The following is a 23,103-nucleotide window of genomic DNA, read 5'->3' as shown; positions in this document are numbered from 1 at the left end:
CAAATTATTTAGACCATTTAAAATAAGATTAACTAGAAAACATTCCAAATCACAATAGAAAAGACAGCATTCTGCATTTCCATTTTTTTTTGCCCCTGAAAACCACCCTCACCCGCAAGCCCCCATTGTGCCTACCCGATCCACTCGCCTATGCCCTAAACTCTACCCCACTCATCAAAAGCAAAACCCTAGTGCTCTGGGTGCACCACCCACGCCACTACAGAGGGGCTACACCACCTTCTTGCTAATCAGTGTGAAGCCACTGTATCAACCCTCTGAGCTAAGCTTCAGCTTACAACACTCTGTCCTTTACCCCACATATCTGCCCATATATTCTTAAGCCTGCACACACATTCACTTAAACATAGCGTTTATATGTCTTGTGCATGCTAAATTTCCAACTGTATACAAGTGCAGGTGTATGTTAACATAAATAGGGCAGTTCTTATATTAATATTAGATTTAATAATTAACTTGCTGAATTCAGAAATCTTCTGAGTACCTGAAGTTTCTGAAACAATATGAAAGCGATTGGCCCATAACACTTTGAGCTTTACGGGTTGCAGGAGTTGTTCATGTATGCTCCTATTCTTGAATTTCTCGATCATCTGTTTAAGTTCCCGTCTTCTTCTGGATGTATCATACAAAATGTCAGTGAAGACAGAAAAGTGATAGTCATTCTCAACCTCATGTTTTTTTTATAGCCTTTGTGAGTACAACTTCTTTGATTTTGTAGTCAATGATGTTGACACTAATATATCGTGGGGTCTAGCACAAGGCTTAGAAGAAGGGGCCTGATGGGCTTGTGATGTAGGTCAAACCTCAGGAGCTCGAGGATCCACTTCTTCTTAAGGTGTGTCACAAAATTTATCCTATTTTGGCTGTGTTCTACCGCCTCAGGAACCCACCACCCACATATTGGTTTTCCGTGAATGATTTTCAAGATCTTCAATTGAGGGCTTCATTTAGACTGCACTAAAGATTTAACAAAGTAAATCAGCCAGGTCAAGACAATAACTGTAGCAGCATTGCAAGCACACAGTGGTAACCCAGTTCTAACGCTATTAGCATAAAGCTCTTTTGCCTTCCTTAGCATGTTAGATTAATCAGTGTGTAGCACAATCGGTGGTGCTGGCATCTCTTGCTGAATGCCGAACACCACTTCACGTATAGACCATTCCCCCACCTCCTCCCAGATAAGTTGTTTGCCACAAAAAAATAAGGTGCCTCTTTATTGACCGAATCTGGGGATTATATAATGTCAAGAGAAGCCTGCAAAGGTAAACAAGGCAGCATGTTTGGTCCAGGCTTAATGCAGATTGATTATATATAACCTCCAGGTTGTGGGATTCCCCAAGAGGCACAAGCACGCCCCCTGCTTTTATTGTCCATCGATGTCAAGCAAGCAGTCCTGTAGAATCAAGGCATAAATGGACCACAATTCAGTCTTGTCTTGCCTAAACCTCTATAGTGAAACTGAAACTGTTTGCAACTTTTGTGCACAATGCACGCCTTCTCAGCCAGTTCAAATAGACTGAAAGCGTCAGTGGTAATACTGTTTTGACTGGAAAAGAAAGAAACTTGAACTTAATGTGAATTTTCCTTCAGATACAGTGAAGACTCCAGGAGACTAAACCATTTCAAAGCAGTAAGATTCAATAGTATAACCGGGCCTCTGTGTTGAACCACACTATTCCTGAGCTGTTGCATCTCCCGACCTCATTTTCTTCACAGGCCAGGTGTCTCTCAACCGGGATGCCAGCCAAGGAAATGAAGTGAGCGCTGCAGCATGTAGGACCTCTGCCACATGTCGTACCATTCCGAACATTCAGAGAAGGTGGTCTTTGCAAGAAACTTATTTTTGTGCTTTGTATTACAATAGTTGGAGGAAATCTAGTTAGCTCTTGACCAGTCAATACAATCCATGTTGTCCATTTACTATTTGCTACCGGGTGGGGAACAGCTGAATTAGGCAGGCAGCCTTGCGGGATTACCCAGCTTCCCCCTCAAACTGACTGCAGTAAGAAACCAAAAAATATCTGTATGTGGCTGGAAGAAACCTATTTTTCGTCATCAGCAGTGGCTATTTGTGGGGTTGCTATTAGGAAAAACACAGCTTAAACCAATAGGTAGTTGTACTGCGGATAGTGGGGGAAACGTCTAATACTTCCATTAAAATCGAATTGTCATCATATTAATGAAGTATCCTACAATGGTCCAGTACTGGATGAGCCATCGTTTTTACAGGTATTCGGCTGACAGCTGGCCCATTTGACTGGGTAGATTCTATAGGCAGAGACTTCAGTTTTCTCCCTGATACTGTGTTTGATTCATCTAATCCTGCACATGTACAATTCAAGCCTAAGAATAAACGTGTTTCAGAGTGTTATGACTGCTTTGAGCTCGGTTGATTGGGGGCATAGAAATCCTCAAGTATGTCGACTATCCTCTTGCTTCTCACCAGAGACTGGTTCACGGCTTGACTTATTTATTACCAGGTGCCAAAGTGACAGACGAAGTAGCAACCATCTCAGACCAGAGACAGTGGCATTTTTTTGCTAAATAATATTACCGCTGACCATTCAGTAGCATGGGAAGCATTTAACACAACAGTATAAACAATTCATTATTCAACATGCCTGTGTTTACAAGATCAAGGCGGACACCCGGTTCCTTTTCCAACAAATTTTAATGCGGGCAGTAAAATCATATTCTAAATGTAATTTTCAAGAGATTTTAGCTGTTGTAGGTGTCTGTAAGACAACCATTTAAGAAATATTTGATTCAAAAAGCCACAATAAAAGATCTGATATATAATGCACAACTTTGAGGAAGAAGAAAACAATGGAAAATAATTACCTGGCAGATAAGTGAAAAAGGCAGTAAATATTTAATGAAACCAGAAACCAAAACTATAGTTCATGATGAAGAAATAATGTCTTCTCTATTTCTTCGACATTAACAGTCAGTTTACAAAAAGGACTAACCTCAGCTCAGTGAGGAGTGAATAACTTTGTTTTTCTCCTCCTTCTTTCTCACTTTGCCATCTTTCTTCTGATGAATCTGATGATCTTTCGGAAGCAATATCCATAGATGAGGTCACAAAAGCTGTGTCCCAATAGACAAGAGGTGAAGTCGCTTGGATTCACTATGGGGTTTTATAAGATCTTTCAGTCTGTGCTGGTCCGCAACCCCTTACTCAGCTTCTGAATCATATATTTCTTGATGGCGAAATCCCTCCATGTTTTGGGTAGGGCATTATTATCCGGACCCCTTTTTAAAACCAGGTGAAAACAGGTTTACCTCGGCTGATATCGTCCAATAACATTACTTAATATTGATTAAAACAATCTGGCACTAAAAATTCAAATTGCTTATTACAAGTAGCCCCTTTCTTTTTTTTTTTTGAAAATATTTTTATTGATAAATTCAAACACAAAACAACGTACATTGGCATTGTATACATCAGCATTACGACCGTTTGATTGTGTACAGAGATTCAAAGAACACCTTCACAGGACATTGGCACATTAGTGGCATCAGGTAGTAGCATAGCAATTCATAATCAATTTATGGATAGACCATATGATCTCAGTCACTCAGTTCCGATTCTGCGGTCTCACGCAGGGGTTCACATATGTTCCCTCTGTATGCATTCCACCCTCCACAGACCTGGGTCCACTTTTTGGGGCAGCCTCTATGAATGTAGACTGTTTTTTCTACAACCATTGTGGTGTCCATGTCTCTGCACCATTGGGCGAGGGTAGGGGCCTGTCTAGAACCCCATCTTTGGGCTATATTGCGCTTTGCCAGCAGGAGTCCCAGTGTCACCCAGAGTTGCGCCACGCGGCGAAGATCTGTAGGCTCCCACACATTGAGGAGACACCTCCTCGGTTCCGGAAGCGTCGGAACTTTTGTCACCTGGGAGAGTGTGCGCATTATCGCCTTACAGTATTGGGCAATTACGGGGCAATCCCAGAGGGTATGGAAAAGACTACTGTCCATACCACACTGCCTGAGACAGAGCGGTGATTCGGTCCGTTTAGGTTTATATAAGAGTGTGCGGGTGTAGTACGTGCGGTGTAGAATTTTTAATTGTACCAGCTTCAGTTTGGACGCTATCCCCACCTCCTTAGGGGAGGAAAGCGCCGCCTGCCAGTCCGTCTCGTCAAATTCCCCAAGTTCTGTCTCCCATTTAGCCTTAAGGGCTGAGAATGGGTCTGGCTGGTTGTTTATCACCTTCCGGTATGTCAGGGACGTAGCTCTCTTAGTCAGATGCTCCATAAGGAGTCTGTCTTCCAACGGCGAGGACTCCGCCAGCCGAGTCCCGGGCGGGACTGCCGCCCGGAGTGCGTGTCTGATTTGTAGGTAGCGAAATCGTTCAGTGTCTGCCAGGTCATATTCTGCTTGTAGATGGGAAAACGTGACTGTCACCTTTTTTCCAGAGATCGCCGACCCTCGATATTCCAATCAGATCCCATTGTAGAAACCCCTTGGTAGTGCGCAGCACTCCCAACCGTTTCGCCTCCCATAGTGGTGTGGCCTGGGTTATCTTCCCCCTCCCAACCAAGAGCACGTTGCGCCTCAAACCATATCAGCAGAGTATGTGCCGTGGGGCCTGTGAGGCAGCGTTTCTTACTGTGATTATAGAGCGCTCCCATAACCCCCCCGGTCCCCAGCAGTTGACGATCCATACGGTACCCCGGGTCATCCCCTGGCACGTGAAGCCACTGGTTTATTACCATAAGCTGAGATGCCCAATAGTATATCTTGATATTAGGGAGGGCGATACCCCCGTCGACCAGCCTCTGGTCAGCTTATGGAGCGCTATCCGTGGCGTCTTATCTTCCCACAATAGACTAGTCACCTCTGCGTTTATGGCAGGTAAAGTATGCAGATGCGACTGGGAAGGGTGTATTCTGAAGCAAGTAGAGAAATCTAGGGAGCGCCATCATTTTAAAGAGGGCGGCCCTTCCCAGCAGTGTCAGGGGCAGAGAACAAGTAGCCCCTTTCTTAATACACAGACATCAGTGTTTCTTTTTTAACCAGATTGTATTATAGTAGCTAATACTCACTTCATAGGTGAAGATTATATCATCATGTTTCAACCCCTGCTGATGCTGAGAAGGCTTTTAACCTGGTGATTTATTTTATTTTTAATTTCGTATTCCCTCGTTTTTCATTTTTTCGACCCAGTTCACCAGATTAATAGCCTCTCTCTGTAACATGACTACAACAAAAATTACTATTCATAACAAGTGAATAATACAGGGTAGTCCGTTACCTGTTCTTTTTGCATTATTTATGGAACCGTTAGCAATACATGTTCATACTCCTTCACCAATATCTCCTCCGATCACAGGTTTTACAATTAGAAAATTACATTCTTATTTTGTGTTATATTTAGCAGCAAGCTCTAAAAACATTAGCAGTGATTTATAAGTGGTCAGAAAGTATGGTTAGCTGGATGGTTACGGTTGAACCTGAAGTTTTATTATTCAGTGCTCCAAGGGATATTCTTCCACCATTAATTCAAGATCACTGTAGTTCAAATCCTGTGTGAAATTGTATAATTTCCCTCTTTCACTAATAGCTCATATTGCTCTCTGTAAAATGTCCTTACCGCTTTTTGTTTTTACTATTTGACCTTTCCATGTAACTTAACAAATACTTTTTTTTTCTAAAACTGATCGCATTTACTCTAGTTATATTTAGGCCAACAAACAACAGAGAATCTCCATGAATTATTTAAACTTTTCCAGGGACTGGAGAGAACTTGCCTTACCAGTTCTACATTTATATTATTCGCCTTCCATCGCAACCCAGATTAGAAGATTTTTCACTAATACTGATTGGTTTGATAATGCAATACTAAAGCAAATGTTTAAAGAAGTTGATATAGTTGATTTGGTGTATGGCAACATATAGTTTCCAAAATATTGTGGCACAAGAATTTTGTATCATGAATAGTCAGTCAGTCTTGACTTAACTGTGTCATAAATATTGTCAACAAATGTATCGGATTTACATGCAAAACTGTCCAAAATATTGCAAAATAGTATATTGTCAAAAAAGTATAACACAATATTAATATATATTGTATATATGTAACTTAGTTAGAATGGTAAGCTTAAAAATATTATACTTAAAAATAGTTTTGATTATTCATATAAATTATATATGTAAATACATATATACTTAAGAAATATGAACAATATTTAAACAATTTAAAAAAATACATAAAAATATTAACAATAATTTTAAAGGTCATAATAACAAACCTGTATCTTACAAAAGTTCATCTCAAACTTAAACTAAATTAATATAAAGAACTATAATAACATTTAAATAAGAATACATTTTTAAATAAATAATGTAGACATTAAAAAAAGTAAAACAAATCTAAAAAATAATCTAAAATACAAGACTCTAAATAAAATGTTGAAGTTTTAAGAAGTTAGATTTACCATTGTAACTCCAGTTTAAACAAAGGTAGGGAAAGAATTGGATTTACATGGGATTAGGTTTACTGTTCCCTTGCCAATGAAGGAAAAATCAGGGAAAGGGCTAAATTCACAATTTTCACTCCAGTCTAAGCAACAGTTGCGAAATTGTTGGACTTTGAAGGGTGTTGCTTCCACTCCAACATAAGCAAAAGCAGGATAAGTGTTGAACTTTGGAGGAGTTAGATATAGACTCCCCATAAATAAACGTAAAAAAAAATGTACATGTGTAAAAGAAAATATTTAAAGTTAGAATGTCGCATTATTGATAAATAGGATTACATGTAATAGAAACAAAACAAATGTCATTATCTAAAATTAACAAATATAAAGCAAATACATATTTTAATTAAGTCTCTCCTTTCTACCAAAAACCTTATCAAAAAGCAAAAACTCATTGTTAATATTAAATTAGTTATTCATTTAAACAATTAAAACAATTAATGAAGACAGAAATAATTTTCAATATTTTATTGATAAATCCTCTAATCAACGAATTAGCAATTAAACAAATAATTAACATACTCAGAACTACCGACAAATATTGTAAATAAAAACATTTATGTTCGAGGCATATGAGCTGTAGAATGTATACTTTAGCATAGATCACCATTTGGTGTTGGGCTTGAATGTTTGCACCTTGTTTTTGTCGAAGAAGTCTTTGTAGTCACGGGATAGGTGACTCCTCCTCCTTATGGTGATAGTGTGCACGGGCATTGACTCCATCTTCAGATTGTTTTTTTCCGCCATCGGGTTCGGATGTAAACGGCTGTGCTCCCGGTCGGTATCGTATTCGATTCCCCTTCGACGCACAATCCTTCACCACTCAACATAGGGTTTGCACAGCTCATAAATAGAGCTACACAATATCATGGAGTGGAATTACACTCAGACCCACAGGAGGAAGATTTTTTGTTAGAAACTTTCACACAAATCAACAAGCATTCTACCCATGTTAAAAGGTATCATCAAACATGCACCTGACGTTTTTAAAGATCCCTTCAGAGCTAGAGTTCTCAACCCCAAGATTGAGAAAAAATATAAATCCGCTCTCAACGATCCAGCTTACATTAAAGCACAGCTCCCTCTAGATTCCTTGGTTGTGTGAAATGCACGTAAACAAGCAAATTCCCAAACATCAGGGGATGCCCCACCTCCAGATAAGGAGTCTAAATTACTAGATGCATCTGGCAATCGCATTGCCTCACAAGCAGCAAATCACTGGCGCATTGCCAACATCCAAGCTTTGCTGGCCAGATCATAGGGCTCATTACAACGAGCTTTAAAAGCTCATACAACATCTCCCCGATAAGTATAAGACCAGAGCTAATGACCTCATACAAGAGGGAAAATAATTACAAACACTTCTATAAAGTGTGCTCTTGGAGCAGCCGACACAGCATCGTATGCAGTTAACCAAAGCGTGTTACTACGCAGACACGCATGGCTACGCATATCTGGGTTTAAACAGGATGTGCAGTCCACAATTCTTAATCAACCTTTTGATCAAGCACACTTATTTGGACCCACTGTAGACACATCCTTGGAGAAAATGAAGAAGTACTCAAACTGCTAAGTCCATGGGAGCCCTACAGGCAACAACCTCTAGAGGTTTTTTTCGTCGCTCCTTTTACAGGGGCGCCTCTAAAACTATTGGGACAAACAACACCTCATCCTCCTACAAAAACAATACTCAAACCTCCCCTAACAGAGGCTATTTCATGGGAGGCTATAGAGGCAACAACAACAAAGGTAGAGGCAGCGGTAATCACACCCGCACCTCTCCTACTACAAAACAGTGATTTCCCGCCACATCCCCCGACCATTCCACCCCAGTCGGGGGAAGACTATCACAGTTCCTACCTGTCTGGAATTCCATCACCACAGACAAGTGGGTAAGACAAATTATCCAGTTTGGTTACTGCCTGGAACTCACTTCAACTCCCCCATTCTTAACTCCATACAACGCTCAATGTCCACAGAACATCTGACGCTGTTAAAACAAGAGGTTCTCCCTTATTAGAAAACCACGCAATAGAACCGGTCCCCTTACCTCATCAAGGACCAGGGGTTTACTCCCTTTACTTTCTAATCCAAAAGGACGGCTCTCTCAGGCCAATACTGGATCTCCGACCGTTAAATCTCCACTTCCACATGGTCACTCTCTAACAGGTTCTCCCACTGCTCCAACAGGGCGATTTTCTTGCCACTCTAGACCTCAAGGACGCCTACTTTCATATTCCCATTCACCCCGCTCACTGAAAATATTTACGGTTTGTAGTGGACGGACAGCACTGTCAATTCAAAGTCCTCCCATTCGGAGTGAGTACAGCACCCCGAGTCTTCACAAAATGTCTTGCGGTAGTCGCAGCTCATTTGCACAGACAGCACATTCATGTGTTTCCTTATCTCGACGACTGGCTCATAAAAGCCAAGTCACACACACTGTGTACACAATACACATAGAACAATCCAGTTGCTCCACGACTCGAGATTCACAATAAACCTACCCAAGTCACACCTTCAGCCGTCTCACCTCATTTAGTATCTAGGTGCCACAATAGATACCTCAAAAGCCCTTGCATACCCCAATTCAGTCAGGAAAGCCAGCATGCAAGCTCTCGTATCAAAATTCCAACCTCAATGCTCCCTTCCTGCTCAAGTGTTTATGCAGCTAATTAGCATGATGGCCTCTTGCATCCTCATCGTTCCTTATGCAAGACTTCAGATGCGCCTGTTACAGAATGTTTAGCACATCAATGGAACCAAGCTGAAGGACAGTTAACAGAACTGGTGCTGGTGGACAGCCACAAACATTGCTCTCTGCAATGGTGGAATACACAAAACCTATCCAAAGGGCGTCCGTTCCTCGACCCGGTTCCACAGATAGTGCTAACCACAGACACATTCCTCACTGGCTGGGTAGCTTATCTCCAAAACCAAACCGTTCAGGGTATATGGACCCATCAACAAAAACAACTCCACATAAATCATCTGGAGTTACTACCAATCTTTCTACCACTAAAGTCTTTCCAACTCTTGCTAAAAGGCAAAGCTGTCTTAATCCGTACAGATAACATGACAGCAATGTACTACATACAAAAGCAGGGAGGGACAAACTCTTCAGCTTTCACAACTAGCGCAAAGCATATGGAGATGTGTCATTCCCCAAAACATTTACCTCCTTGCAGAACATCTACCAGGAGTACATAATCAGATTGCGGATCTGCTTAGTCGTCAAACACAGAAGATGCACGAATGGGAACTTCATCCTCAAGTTCTTCTTCCATTCTTTCACATGTGGGGTCATCCAGACGTAGATGTGTTCGTCACACGCCAAAACGCAAAATGCCCAAGCTTTGCCTCCAGATATCCACACCCATTGTCCAAAGCCAATGTGCTATGGAAGAACTGGTCAGGCAGCTTTGCATATACTTGTCCGCCTCTCCCACTCATTCCGTTGCTGGTTTGGAAGCTCAAACAACACTCCCTCACAATGATCCTAGTTGCTCCAACATGGGCACGCCAACCATGGTTCACAACCCTGTAGTGTCTCATCAAAAGCTGCACCTCTCCCCCAAAAATCTCACTCGGAACCATGGAGAGATAAGACACCCAGATCCCAATCCACTCAAACTTGCGATCTGGCTCCTGAAGGCCTAGAGTTTGGCTACCTCGATCTCCCGCCAGACTGCATGAACGTCATTAAAGAAGCTAGACGTCCTACCATTAGAGCATGCTATGCAGCAAAGTGGAAGCGATTTGTCATTTATTGTACAAATAACAAAATCGATCCGCTAGATGCTTCCATCCAAAACATTATCTGCTATCTTTTGCATCTACAACTGTGTAACCTAGCATATACATCTATACGGCTACAACTTACTGCAATTGCTGCTTACCTCCAACACAGACAACATTTATCATTGTTTAGTGTGTCTGCTATTAAAGCTTTTATGGAAGGACTTAAAAGAATAATTCCACCTAGAATTCTACCTTCTCCTGCATGGAACCTCAATATAGTCCTCAGCAGACTCACGGGTCCCCCATTTGAACCTCTCCACAAATGCGAGTTGCAGTTCCTTACTTGGAAAGTAGCCTCCCTGGTAGCGATCACATTACTTAGGAGAGTGAGTGAACTCCAGTCATTAACCATACAAGAACCATTTTTACAAATACCCCATAGTAAAGTGGTTCTTAGGCCTAATCCAAAATTTCTACCTACAGTGGTATCTGCCTTTCACCTTAATTAGTCGGTTGAACTCCCAGTATGTTTCCCTCAACCAGACTCAGTAACCAAATGCGCTCTCCACACACTAGACGTTAAAAGAGCGATACTCTACTACATCGAAAGAACTAAAAGTTTTAGAAAAACAAAACCGATTTTTGTAGCTTTCTCCCCACCTCACAAAGGCAATCCCATTTAAAAAAACAGGTATTGCAAGGTGGATTGTTAAATGTATCCAAATATGCTATCTCAAAGCTAAACGCAAATTAACTATCCCCCCTAGAGCTCATTCCACACGTAAACCTGGGGCTCCTATGGCATTCTTAGGGACCATTCCCCTAGATGACATCTGCAAAGCAGCAACTTGGTCTACACCGCATACTTTCACTAAACACTATTGTGTAGATGTGCAAGCAAAACAACAAGCTACTGTAGCCCAGGCTGTACTAAGAACACTCTCTCAAACCACTGCCACAGATACAGGTTGCCACCGCTAGGGAGAAAAACTGCTGTATAGTCTTTGCTAAAGTATACAATCTACAGCTCGTATGCCTCGAACGGAAAATGCTACTTACCAGTATGCATCTGTTCTTGGCATGTAGAGCTGTAGAGTTTTATACGCACACCCACATCCCCAGGTAACTTTATCTCTTGTAGTATTATCTTATTTAGATACATCACATGGACATCCTCTTCTACTCACCATCATCACCCTTTATGCGAAAAACAATCTGCAGATGTAGTCGATGCCCATGCGCACTATCACCATAAGGAGGAGTCACCTATCCTGTGACTACAAAGACTTCTTCGCCAAAGCAAGGAGCAAACATCCGAGCCCAACACCAGATGGCGATCTATACTAAAGTATATACAACTCTACGGCTCTACATGCCAAGAACAGATGCATACTGGTAAGTAGCATTTTCCATTTTAAATCTCTTCCCACCCTAATTCGCTACACACTTAAAGACCCCAATGAAAAATGTCTAAACTGTATGAAATTTAAATGTCTCACTAAAGATTGCAAACTATTCTGAAAGAACAAGTAGTTAATTTACATAATTGGTTACAAATTCTTTATTTAGCAAACAAATAATTAAAAATAAAAATATAATATTTTAATTAACTTACCACTCTAATCCCCTACACACTTAACAGTCTGCTACTAAATTACACATTAAAAATTACAAAATCTATTAAAAATGATCATAATAGCAAAATCTAAAATAAATATATATGAAATTAATTAAAAACAATATTTAATGCAACTATAAAAAGTAAACATTATATGGAACATGTTTTAACCCCGTGAAGCCGTCATGCCTCTGCTGCTCTGCCCACACTGCACTAATTCCCCACCTGTGCGGGCAAATTACTGAGTGGGCGGAGTCATGACAGCACCACGCCGTCACAAGCACACGCCGCCCTGACTCATAACGGCGTGGTGCCGTCATAAGCGCCGTGCCCTTCCCCTAGACCCCCCCCTCCCCGTGCCGTGGCGGAATTCGCACCGCGGCGAAGAGGTTAGATTGATATTATATACTCAACAGAAAAGATAGTCTTTCTATATTCTGCCCCAGAATTATTTTTACTTGACAATATTTTTTCAACAATATTCTTGTACCAAAATATGTTTTTTCTGTTGACAGTCATGTCATTCACCAGTTAATTTATCTTTCTTTGTCCAGATGGAGAGTATCTAAAAAAGTATGTTGCCATTTTCTGTAGGAACCAAAATTAGTTGCACACATCGTTAATTCCGAAGATACTCAATGAAACTCTTTTGAATATAATATTTAAAGCTTTTTTCTGTTACTTCTAAAATTGTTTATTGCTGATCTTAATTGGGTATTGTTAAGCTCAGCGATCTGATTTTTTCAAGATTCCCTTAAAACAATCTCACTTTTTCAATACCTAGATGTGGTCCCAACCTGCTGGCAAACTTGGTCTATGTCCAGCTGAGCTGTTTGATTTAACTCTTTCTGACTGAGTCAGTTATATTAACCCAATAAAAAACTGCTCGGTAATGAACACTGGAACCAATACATTTCACATTGAGGTGCTAATGTAAGGTTTTAATGCGAGATCCTTTTTCTGAAATTTTCCGCATCCAGGGAAAATAGCTCAAGTCAACTGGCATAAATCTTACTGATACCAATTGGTTGAAAATTAATAATCTATCTTATTTCGCACTCTTTAGCTTTAATTTTCATTGGATGTCATTTTTAATAAACAGATACTGTATTATACCCCACTCTAGCATAATAAATGTTCCTTTGATTTGCAGTCACTGTCCAAGATGTCTAAATGGTTTTCTAAATAAGTGGAAGCACATACTTTTGAATGCCCTCACTTAAATAAGGAATCAGGAATATTTTTTTAGTTTTCTAAGCAACCAATTGAAGCTAAAATGTATATCATCTCCAAAATATGTTTGATTCATGGTCCTGGTGGAAATATTTAAACAAAACAAGGTTAACTTATGTATGTGTTTTGGGCTGTATAGATTGCCCAATCTCTAATAACTTTATGAAAATCTCTCATCAACCTATTGTTTGTTCAAAGGTGTAAAAAATGTGCAAGGCTGGTATATATAAGCAGGCTTTGTTTCATCGCAATCACAGGGAATATTTGTATTACGTTACTCCTACTAAATGTAAATGTAATTTGATTCACATTTCTGTGGTACTTCTTCCTATATGTATTCTGTACATTTTGGTTTTGTTCCGGATTGTTTTTAAAAAACAGAGAATTGCTAGACCCTTTAAGTCTAAATATTGTTTGTGTGCACGTGCCTCCTAGACCCTCTGCTGTCTTATTGCCAGTTCTTTTGAATCTTTCTCTTGTAGGAGGAGTTTTCATCTTCTAAAGAAAAACGAGAAGCTGCTCCGGGAGCTTAGGAACCTGGATTCCAGGCAATGGTGAGAGCTGATGGTGGTTTCATTGTGCTGTGAAGCATGAAATTGGCACTTGCCCATAAAAATGTTTTCACTCATTGAAATGTATTCTATATCTGTGCATTGGTAAACCCTTTTAAGGGGGATCGGTGTTCCAGGCTGTATAGTGGATGTGTATGCTAGTAATGGTGTTGTGACAACTCCCCTAGACCCTTTGATAGGCACAGTTGCGTCTATTAGGGGTTTGCATGGGCCCAGGCCGTCTTAAAACTGCCAGTGGAGCTGAAATCACCAGTCATCACTGCTGAACCTCCCTGCTTGAGGAGTAATATCAGATTCTCATCCCTTTACTGCGGCAGAGCGTAGTGACCGAGTTACCCATCTCTTCTGTTGGAGCTTTAATGATACTTGTCTGTGTCTGTTTTACAGCAGGGAGACACATAAAATTGCTGTGTTCTATGTGGGTGCGGGCCAGGAAGACAAGCTGTCCATCCTTTCGAACACTGCTGGCAGTAAGGCCTATGAGGACTTTGTGGCCGGCCTCGGCTGGGAGGTGAGTGAATGATCCAATGCCAAGTGCAAGTGGTATTTATGCTGAATGTGTGAGATTGAATGCCCTGCCGTTGTGCCGTTAGCATATGTGTATGTAGCTGCAGTGTCATGCTGCCCCCGCTATAGAGACTGGTGTATGTAGGTGAAGCGTCTTGTCGCCCTCCCAGTAGAGACTGGTGTATGTAGGTGCAGTGTCTTGTCCTCCCGTTAGAGACTGGTGTATGTAGCTGCACAGTGTTGTCGCCCTCCCATCAGAGACTGGTGTATGTTGGTGCAGTGTTGGGTCGTCCTCCCGTTAGAGACTGGTGTATGTAGATGCAGTGTTGTCGCCATCCCATTAAAGACAGGTGTATGTAGACGCAGTGTTATGCTGCCCTCCTTTTTAGATACTGGTGTATGTAGATGCAGTGTTGTTGCCCTTCCAATAGAGACTTGTGTATGTTGCTGCACAGTGTTGTGTCGCCCTCCCGTTAGACATGAAAGATAATGGGGCAACCCAGTAAACCTCAAAACCTGGGTAAACACAATAAACAAAAAAAGTGGTTCTTTCGAGTAGCTCAACTGATTTGCGCTAGGTATTAGGTACAGTGAAGAAAATATGTCTCAGTCATATATCGAAGTAACACACCAGGGAAAACAAATTCTTTAAGATAAAGAATTGAATTTCTTTACTTTATATTCATATATAAACAAATCATAGTCATAGATGGCTGTCTGTGACATGAAACACATGTGGCGAAAAAACAAATCACGGAGGTGTACAATTAGTGACGGATAGTGATACGTGACATAGTGTTGTGCAAAGGTGACATAAATAACATGCATAAAGCGTAAAAAAGTTTAAATTGCAAGTCCAAGATTCAAAGCATAAATCCCAACAGTAGTTATAATTTCCTTTTCAAGTCGGGGAAATTGCGTGGACTAATTGAGACAATAACGTTGACGTTTTGACCCTAAACTGTTGTGCAGCTGATTAGGCATCAGAGGCGGGTCTTCATCAGGACAGGGGGGAAGGAACTTGACAGCCAACGAATTTGGTTCCTAATATGAATATCCATCCATTTGTGAACAATATTCCGAGAGGTGTCAGCCGACACCTACGACTCACATCAGTAGATTGTGGTCCGGTTGAAAGCTAGATACTTGTCTTCACCAGCCAGTGGAAGTAATTTGGTTAGAAGCCGTCACAGCGATCAGTATGTTTGCAAAAGATTTACTCGGAACGTCCTCATCCGTCCATAGTCGGCACAGTTATGCCCTTCCGTTAGAGACTGAAGTATGCAGCTACACAGTGTTGTGCCACCTTCCTGTTAGAGACTGTTGTATGTAGGTATACAGTGTTGAGTCCTCCTGTTAGAGCCCGGTGTATGTAGATGCAGTGTCTTGTTGCTCGCCCGTTAGAGACTGGTGTATGTAGGTATACTGTGTTGAGTCCTCCTGTTAGAGCCTGGTGTATGTAAATGCAGTATATTGTCGCCCTCCCATTAACGACTGGTGTATGTAAATGCAGTGTCTTGTTACCCTCCCGTTAGAGCCTGGTGTATGTAGACGCAGTGTCTTGTTGCCCTCCCGTTAGAGACTGGTATATGTAAGTGCAGTGTCTTGTTGCCCTCCCGCTAGAGACTGGTGTATGTAGCTGCACAGTGTTGTGTCGCCCTCCCGTCAGAGACTGGTGTATGTAGATACAGTGTCTTGTTGCTCGCCCGTTAGAGACTGGTGTATGTAGATGCAGTGTCTTGTTGCCCTCCCGTTAGAGACTGGTGTATATAGATGCAGTATTGTTGCCGTCCCATTAGCAACTGGTGTATGTTGATGTAGTGTCTTGTTGCCCTCCCGTAAGAAACTGGTATATGTAAGTGCAGTGTCTTGTTGCCCTCCCATTAGAGACTGGTGTATATAGATGCAGTATTGTCGCCCTCCCATTAGCAACTGGTGTATGTAGATGCAGTGTTTTGTTGCCCTCCCGTAAGAGACTGGTATATGTAAGTGCAGTGTCTTGTTCCCTCCCGTTGGAGACTGGTATATGTTAGTGCAGTGTCTTGTTGCCCTCCCGTAAGAGACTGGTATATGTAAGTGCAGTGTCTTGTTGCTCCCCCGTTAGAGACTGGTATATAGAAGTGCAGTGTCTTGTTGCCCTCCCGTAAGAGACTAGTATATATAAGTGCAGTGTCTTGTTGCCCTCCCAGTAGAGACTGGTGTATGTAGGTGCAGTGTCTTGTCCTCCCGTTAGAGACTGGTGTATGTAGCTGCACAGTGTTGTGTCGCCCTCCTGTCAGAGACTGGTGTATATAGGTGCAGTATCTTGCTGCCCTCCTGTTAGAGGCTGATGTATGTAGGTGCAGTGTCTTGTCCTCCCGTTAGAGACTGGTGTATGTAGCTACACAGTGTTGTGTCACCCTCCCGTCAGAGACTGGTGTATATAGGTGCAGTGTCTTGCTGCCTCCACGTTAGAGGCTGGTGTATATAGGTGCAGTGTCTTGCTGCCCTCCTGTTAGAGGCTGATGTATGTAGATGCAGTGTTGTGCTGTCCTCCCAATAGAGACTGGTGTATGTTACTTCACAGTGCTGCGTCGCCATCCTGTTAGAGACTGGTGTATGCAGCTACACAGTGTTGTGCCACCTTCCCGTTAGAGACTGGTGTATGTAGGTATACTGTGTTGAGTCCTCCTGTTAGAGCCTGGTGTATGTAAATGCAGTATTGTCGCCCTCCCATTAACGACTGGTGTATGTAGATGCAGTACTGTCGCCCTCCCATTAGAGACTGGTGTATGTAGATGCAGTGTCTTGTTGCCCTCTCGTTAGAGCCTGGTGTATGTAGATGCAGTGTCTTGTTGCCCTCTCGTTAGAGCCTGGTGTATGTAGATGCAGTATTGTCGCCCTCCCATTAGCGACTTGTATGTAGATGCAGTGTCTTGTTGCCCTCCCGTTAGAGACTGGTGTATGTAGCTGCACAGTGTTGTGTTGCCCTCCCGTCAGAGACCGGTGTATATAGGTGCAGTATCTTGCCACCCTCCCGTTAGAGGCTGGTGTACGTAGATGCAGTGTTGTTGCCCTCCCAATAGAGACTGGTGTATGTTAGTGCACAGTGTTGTCGCCCTCGCATTAGAGACTGGTGTATGTAGCTGCACAGTGTTGTCACCCTCCCGTCAGAGACTGGTGTATATAGGTGCAGTGTCTTGCTGCCTCCACGTTAGAGGCTGGTGTATATAGGTGCAGTGTCTTGCCGCCCTCACGTTAGAGGCTGGTGTATGTAGATGCAGTGTTGTGCTGTCCTCCCTTTAGAGACTGGTATATTTATGTAGTTATTTATTTTTATTTATTTAATGCAGTTTTATATAGCGCAGACTTTACCCAAAGGTGTCAGAGCGCTTTACATTAGAACCAAGACTGTTACGTGAGGAAATGTATATACTTACAAGTTACAAAATATAAGAAGGAAGAAGAAAAAGTAAAATAAAACAGTAGATGGCAGTCACACAAAAGTCAAAAGGCACACTAGGATTTGGAACGTACAGGCATAGATTACATATTTACAACATTGTGAGAACTTCCTTGAGGCGCATGAAAAGGGATGCGTTAATTTTGGAAGTATATGTACCTGCATTGTCGTGCCAACCTACCGTTAGAGACTGGTGTATGTAGGTGCAGTGTTGTGTCACCCTGCTATTAAAGATTGGTCTATGTATATGCAGTGTCATGCTGCCCTCCCTTTATACACTGGTGTATGTAGCTGCCCAGTGTTGTCCTCCCGTTGGAGACTGGTGTATGTAGGTTCACAGTGTTGTGTCTCCCTCCCTTTAGAGACTGGTGTATGTAGACACTGTCATGCTGTCCTCCCTTTAGAGACTGGTGTATGTAGGTGCACAGTGTTGTGCCACCCTGCTGTTGGGCACAGAAGTAAGTAGGTCTGTGTTGTTTTCCCTTCCATTAAGGATTGATGTATGTATGTAAGTGGAATGTCAAGCCACCCTGCCATTAGGGACGGATATATTTTGGTGCACAGTGTCATGCCGTCCTCCTGTTAGAGACTGGTGTATGTAGCTGCACAGTGTTGTGCCGTCCTGTTAGGGACTGGTGTATGTAGCTGCACAGTGTCATGCTGTCTCCTCCTGTTAGGGACTGGTGTATGTAGCTGCACAGTGTCATGCCGTCGTCCTGTTAGGGACTGGTGTATGTAGTTGCAGTGTTGTGATGGTTTGTCATTAAAGACTATGTATGTACGGTGTATCAGGGATGCCTCTGACTGTTGAGAATGCTGTGGATCAAGACGTTTGGGTTATGAATGGGTTTTGGTCTGAAGGATGGGGTTATGAATGAGTTGTTGGTAAGGAGTATGGGGCTGTGAATGGGTTGTTGGTCAGGAGGATAGGGTTGCAAATGGGTTGTTGGTCAGTAAGATGAGTTTGCCTGCATTGTTGGTTACGATGATGTGGTTGCGAATGGGTTGTTGGTCAGGAGGATGGGGTTATAAATGGGTTGTTGGACAGTAAGATGGGTTTGCCTGGGTTGTTGATCACAGTGATGGGGTTATGATTGGGTTGTTGGTAAGGAGTATGGAGTTGTGAATGGGTTGTTGGTAAGGAGTATGGGGTTGTGAACGGGTTGTTGGTCACAATGATGGGGTTGTGACTGGGTTGTTGGTCACAATGATGGGGTTGTGACTGGGTTGTTGGTCACAATGATGGGGTTGCAAATGGGTTGTTGATCAGGAGGATGGGGTTGCGAATGGGTTGTTGGTCAGTAAGATGGGTTTGCCTGGGTTGTTGGTCACAATGATCGGGTTGTGAATGGGTTGTTGGTCAGGAGGATGGGGTTGTGAATGGGTTGTTGGTCAGGAGGATACGGTTGCAAATGGGTTGTTGGTCAGTAGAATGTGGCTATGAATGGGTTGTTGGTCAGTAAGATGGGTTTGCCTGGGTTGCTGGTCAAGATGATGGGGTTGCGAATGGGTTGTTGATCAGGAGGATGGGTTTGCAAATGGGTTGTTGGTCAGGAGGATTAGGTTGCGAATGGATTATTGGTCAGTAGGATGAGTTTGCCTGGGTTGTTGGGTACGATATTGGGGCTGTGAATGCGTTTCTGGTCAGGAGGATGGGGTTATAAATGAGTTGTTGGTCAGTAGAATGTGGCTATGAATGGGTCGTTGGTCAGTAAGATGGGTCTGCCTGGGTTGGTACGGAGGATGGGGTTGTGAATGAGTTTTTGGTCATGGTGATTGGTTTGTGAATGGGTTGCTGGTCAGGAAGCTAGGGTTGTGAGAGGGTTGTAGGTGAGGACTGTACTTCCCAGTTGGACATGACTGGTTGTGATTCTTGTAAGTGACGGTGAACGTTTTCAGCGATAAATAAATTGGGAGTATGAAACCCTTTGGGCAGAACAAATGGGTCATTAAAATTATTGAAGGCAAATACATTGGAGTTGGATACAACTAAGCTGAAAAGTATTAATTCTTGTTAATTCTGTATTGTTTGCATTGTTTTATGGGTTTGGTGACCCAAAATAAGCTTTAATAATTTAAAACAAAAGTGTAAAGGCTACCTTTTTATTGTTAAGCCTAGGTTCCATGATTAGATTATGGGCAGGGCATAGGATTATGAAAAGGGTTTGCGTTAGTGTACGTGTTTGGACAAGGGTTTGTTTTAGGAATAGGGCTCCGGTTGGAATTACTATAAAAGTAAGGTTTAGGGCGAGTTACAGGTGAAGGGATGGGGCTTGAGAGAGGAATAGGGCTCTTGTTAGGGTTATAATAAAAGTAAGGATTGTTCTGAGAGACAAATTAAGGATTAGGGTTAGAGTAAGTGATAGACTGTAGGATAGCAATAGGGTTTGGGTTAGGAATACAATTTTGGTACGGTGGACAATGTTCGGGTGAACTCCAAGAAAAAAGTATAATGAAATAACGGAAAATAGGAAATACAATAATTATCCTGGATTACCTGAAAGTAAAGTCTTGAGCATCTGGAAGATTGATATTGAGCCCACTTTGATCCTGATATTCTTCTCCAGTGCTTCCCCCTCCCCCCCCCCCCCCCCAGACCATTTTGTTCTTGAAACAACGTTTGGACCCCCCCAGTGACTGATCGTCAGAGGTGCTATGCTTGTCAATGGATTGTCTTTGATTATTTCTGTGCTTTTCCTGTAGGTAAATCTGACCAATCACTGTGGATTCCTTGGGGGGCTGCAGAAAAACCGAACCTCGGGCCTCAGCACTCCATACTTCGCAACCTCTACGGTCGAGGTCATGTTCCATGTCTCCACCAGAATGCCGTCCGACTCAGACGACTCACTGACCAAGAAGGTACCATACAGATTGCGGATCTATGCATAGGAGCTCAAGAGGAGAGTGACAACTCCTGATGGCAGCATTGAGTGAGAGATAATGTGGCATGGTGGCAGGGTGGGATGAGTGCGGTTGGGACGAGGAATTCACGATGTTCTCTGTGGACCGTACAGGCAGTGTATTATGGGCTTTCTGATGTGTCATTGAATCTTCTGAGAACCTATATATGAGAGGTGTAGTCTTGGTGTACCAAGAAAGTGTGCAAAGAAAGATGGAGGGGTGAGGTTGTGTTGGACAGTGTGCAGAATCCTTCTCATATGGTGTTCTGACATTCAATGTGCTCATCGGTGGGGTGAGGTGGAAAGGCATTCAATGTGCTTATGGGTGTCTAGACATTGCCCGGGATCTGGGTGGGCAGGCATTAATTCTGGATATGAGAAGGCTAGTATAGCCGGGGATTCAGTGTGTGAATGGGCTGGTCTGGGTTGCTTGGGTATTCCATGTGGTCATGATCTTACTTACCTGGGGTTTCTGTGGGATAGTGAGTGATCCTGCTTAGCTGGGCGTGCACAATTGTCCTGGGTTGGTGTGGGTGGCACAACATTCAGTGTACTCATGAGTGCTTAGGTGCTGAGGGTTCTGTGGGATAGTGAACAATGTTGGCGCAGGCATTGACGATGCTGCTGCGTGGCAGAACCTTCATGATCCACTTCCGAGAATCTGGGTGTCCAGGCGCTTACTGTGGCTGGACCTGGGTGGGCTGGTGGTATTTACTGTGCTCTTTGGTTGATCTAGGTGACTGGTCATCCAGTGTGCACATAGGCGAGTGTAAATCGAGAGTAAATCGAGACATGGCAAAGGTTGTTTGTGGCATGGTTGGCAGAGTACCATATGGTAACAGATTGCTACCAGCAACGATCTGCATAAGGCATCCGGCTTGCTCCATATTCTGGAAAGAGGCACCCCGGATGGAGGTTCTCAGGCTACGGCCGCAGCCGGGAGAAGTGGAGGCTGATGCCTGGGTTCTGTGCAGGTCTGCAGGGCTCCAGCATAGACACAAGCTTCTATCTCATGGCAAGCCTACTTCTGGGCTTCCACTGAGATGGGGGTTTAGACCAAGGGGTCAGAGGTCACGGTCCACTTCGGTGAAGTCTCTGGGGCGGTTCAAGCCAACAACGGGCACAGTTCATTGCTGTGTTGGCACAGTCAGCTCAGGCAAAATTCGTTGTTGCACCAGCACAATGTTCTCTGGCACACTTCATTGATGCAGCAGGACAGTTTGCTCGGATATCCTCTGTTGATGCAGTAGCATAGTTCTTTGAGGCCAAGGTTCTTTACCTCTTGTTCGCTCCTCTGAAAACTCAGATTGCTCGCCTCAGCCTTCCTGTTCAGATGGCTCCTCACACCATTTGGGTTCAAGCTGCTTCCGTCCCTCCATGAACAGTCACACATCCTGCAGGGTTGGCAGGCCTCTTCCTTCTCTCTGACGGCAGGCTGACCTACAGGCGTTTAGGTCTGGTGAATAGCTTCTTCCTGCCACTCAAGACTCTAGGGTAATGTCTCTTCATCTCTGGGAAGCTGGCTGTCAGGCATACACAAGCTCTGATAGTACAGCAGTCCTCTAAGACTCTGCGGAGCGCTCCATTCCTTGGTTAATAAGAACTTGGAGCTGGAATAAGTGAGTCAGTGGCTCCCACTTTTATTCAGTGAAAGTAGACAGAATGTGGACTTTCCATCTGCATTTTCAGGAGAGACAAAAGTAGGCATCACCCAAAGGACCCATCACCCTCTGAACAGCAGAGACTGCAGTCTCACCCTTCACCAAGTGCCAGTGCTCAGGAGGACTAATTAGCAGCTCCTCTCAGCAAGAAGACCTAATCAGTGTTCTAACTGAGGCATGTCCTTTCTTTCCCTACTGCAATGTGTAGGTCTCCTCCCTCCCTCCAGCTTCAGGAATGCCAGTGATACTCTCCCACCGTTAGGGAAACAGCCTCACCTCCTTCTTGTTCACCGGAACAGACCATGGGCTTCGAAAATAGAACCCATAGGCCTCCATTGCTCTGGTTCACTCATCCGCATAATACATGTACCAAACAGGCGCCAAGCACACATGCATAACACGCATTTCAATGTTCGTGATAGAATCGAGGATAGCACAAAGAAGAATCTTACATGAGTGGGCCACTGATTAAAAGGTCTGATCACAGCTATGGATTCACAAAACACGATGCACTGCCACCACCTCTCTGTGTGCTAACCCCAGGACAGGAACAGTAATCACTTGTCACTAAAATGAGGGCACACTTGGTGTCCCCCTCCAGGTTACAGGAAGAGGTTCATGACCTCGCTCACGTCAACAGGCCAACATAGGCCTCCATGTACACACTAGATTTCTGTGCGTCTACAGTTACTAAAAATCAAAAACCAAGTTACCAGATACTCACAGTTGGGCACTTGGGGACGGGGAACAGGACTACACCATGCAGGGGACATTCATGGCCCAACACCTCACTTGGAGGCCTGTCCTTGTCCTCTTGCATACGTTGCCTCAGTTTGAGGGGCTGTCCTTACCCTCTTGCATACGTTGCCTCAGTGGGAGGGGCTGCCCTTGTCCTCTTGCATACGTCGCCTCCGTTGGAGGGG

General features: G+C 43.2%; 1 protein-coding gene across 9 annotated transcripts in view; it reads left to right on the top strand.

Moving 5' to 3' along the window:
• RALGAPA1 (Ral GTPase activating protein catalytic subunit alpha 1) overlaps positions 1-23,103 on the top strand; it is a 717,351-nt gene that overhangs the window by 480,148 nt on the left and 214,100 nt on the right. For all 9 annotated transcript variants that reach the window (XM_085627452.1, XM_085627453.1, XM_085627449.1 and 6 more), the window contains 3 exons: positions 13,581-13,652; positions 14,058-14,181; positions 20,323-20,478. In XM_085627452.1, coding sequence (XP_085483578.1) covers positions 13,581-13,652; positions 14,058-14,181; positions 20,323-20,478 — 352 coding nt within the window. The remainder of the gene's footprint in view (positions 1-13,580; positions 13,653-14,057; positions 14,182-20,322; positions 20,479-23,103) is intronic.

The sequence above is a fragment of the Triturus cristatus genome, chromosome 9 (genome assembly GCF_964204655.1).
Source record: "Triturus cristatus chromosome 9, aTriCri1.1, whole genome shotgun sequence".
Classification (NCBI taxonomy): domain Eukaryota; kingdom Metazoa; phylum Chordata; class Amphibia; order Caudata; family Salamandridae; genus Triturus; species Triturus cristatus.
The sequence above is the reverse complement of the archived record's forward strand: the minus strand, read 5'-3'. Positions and strand labels throughout refer to the sequence as shown.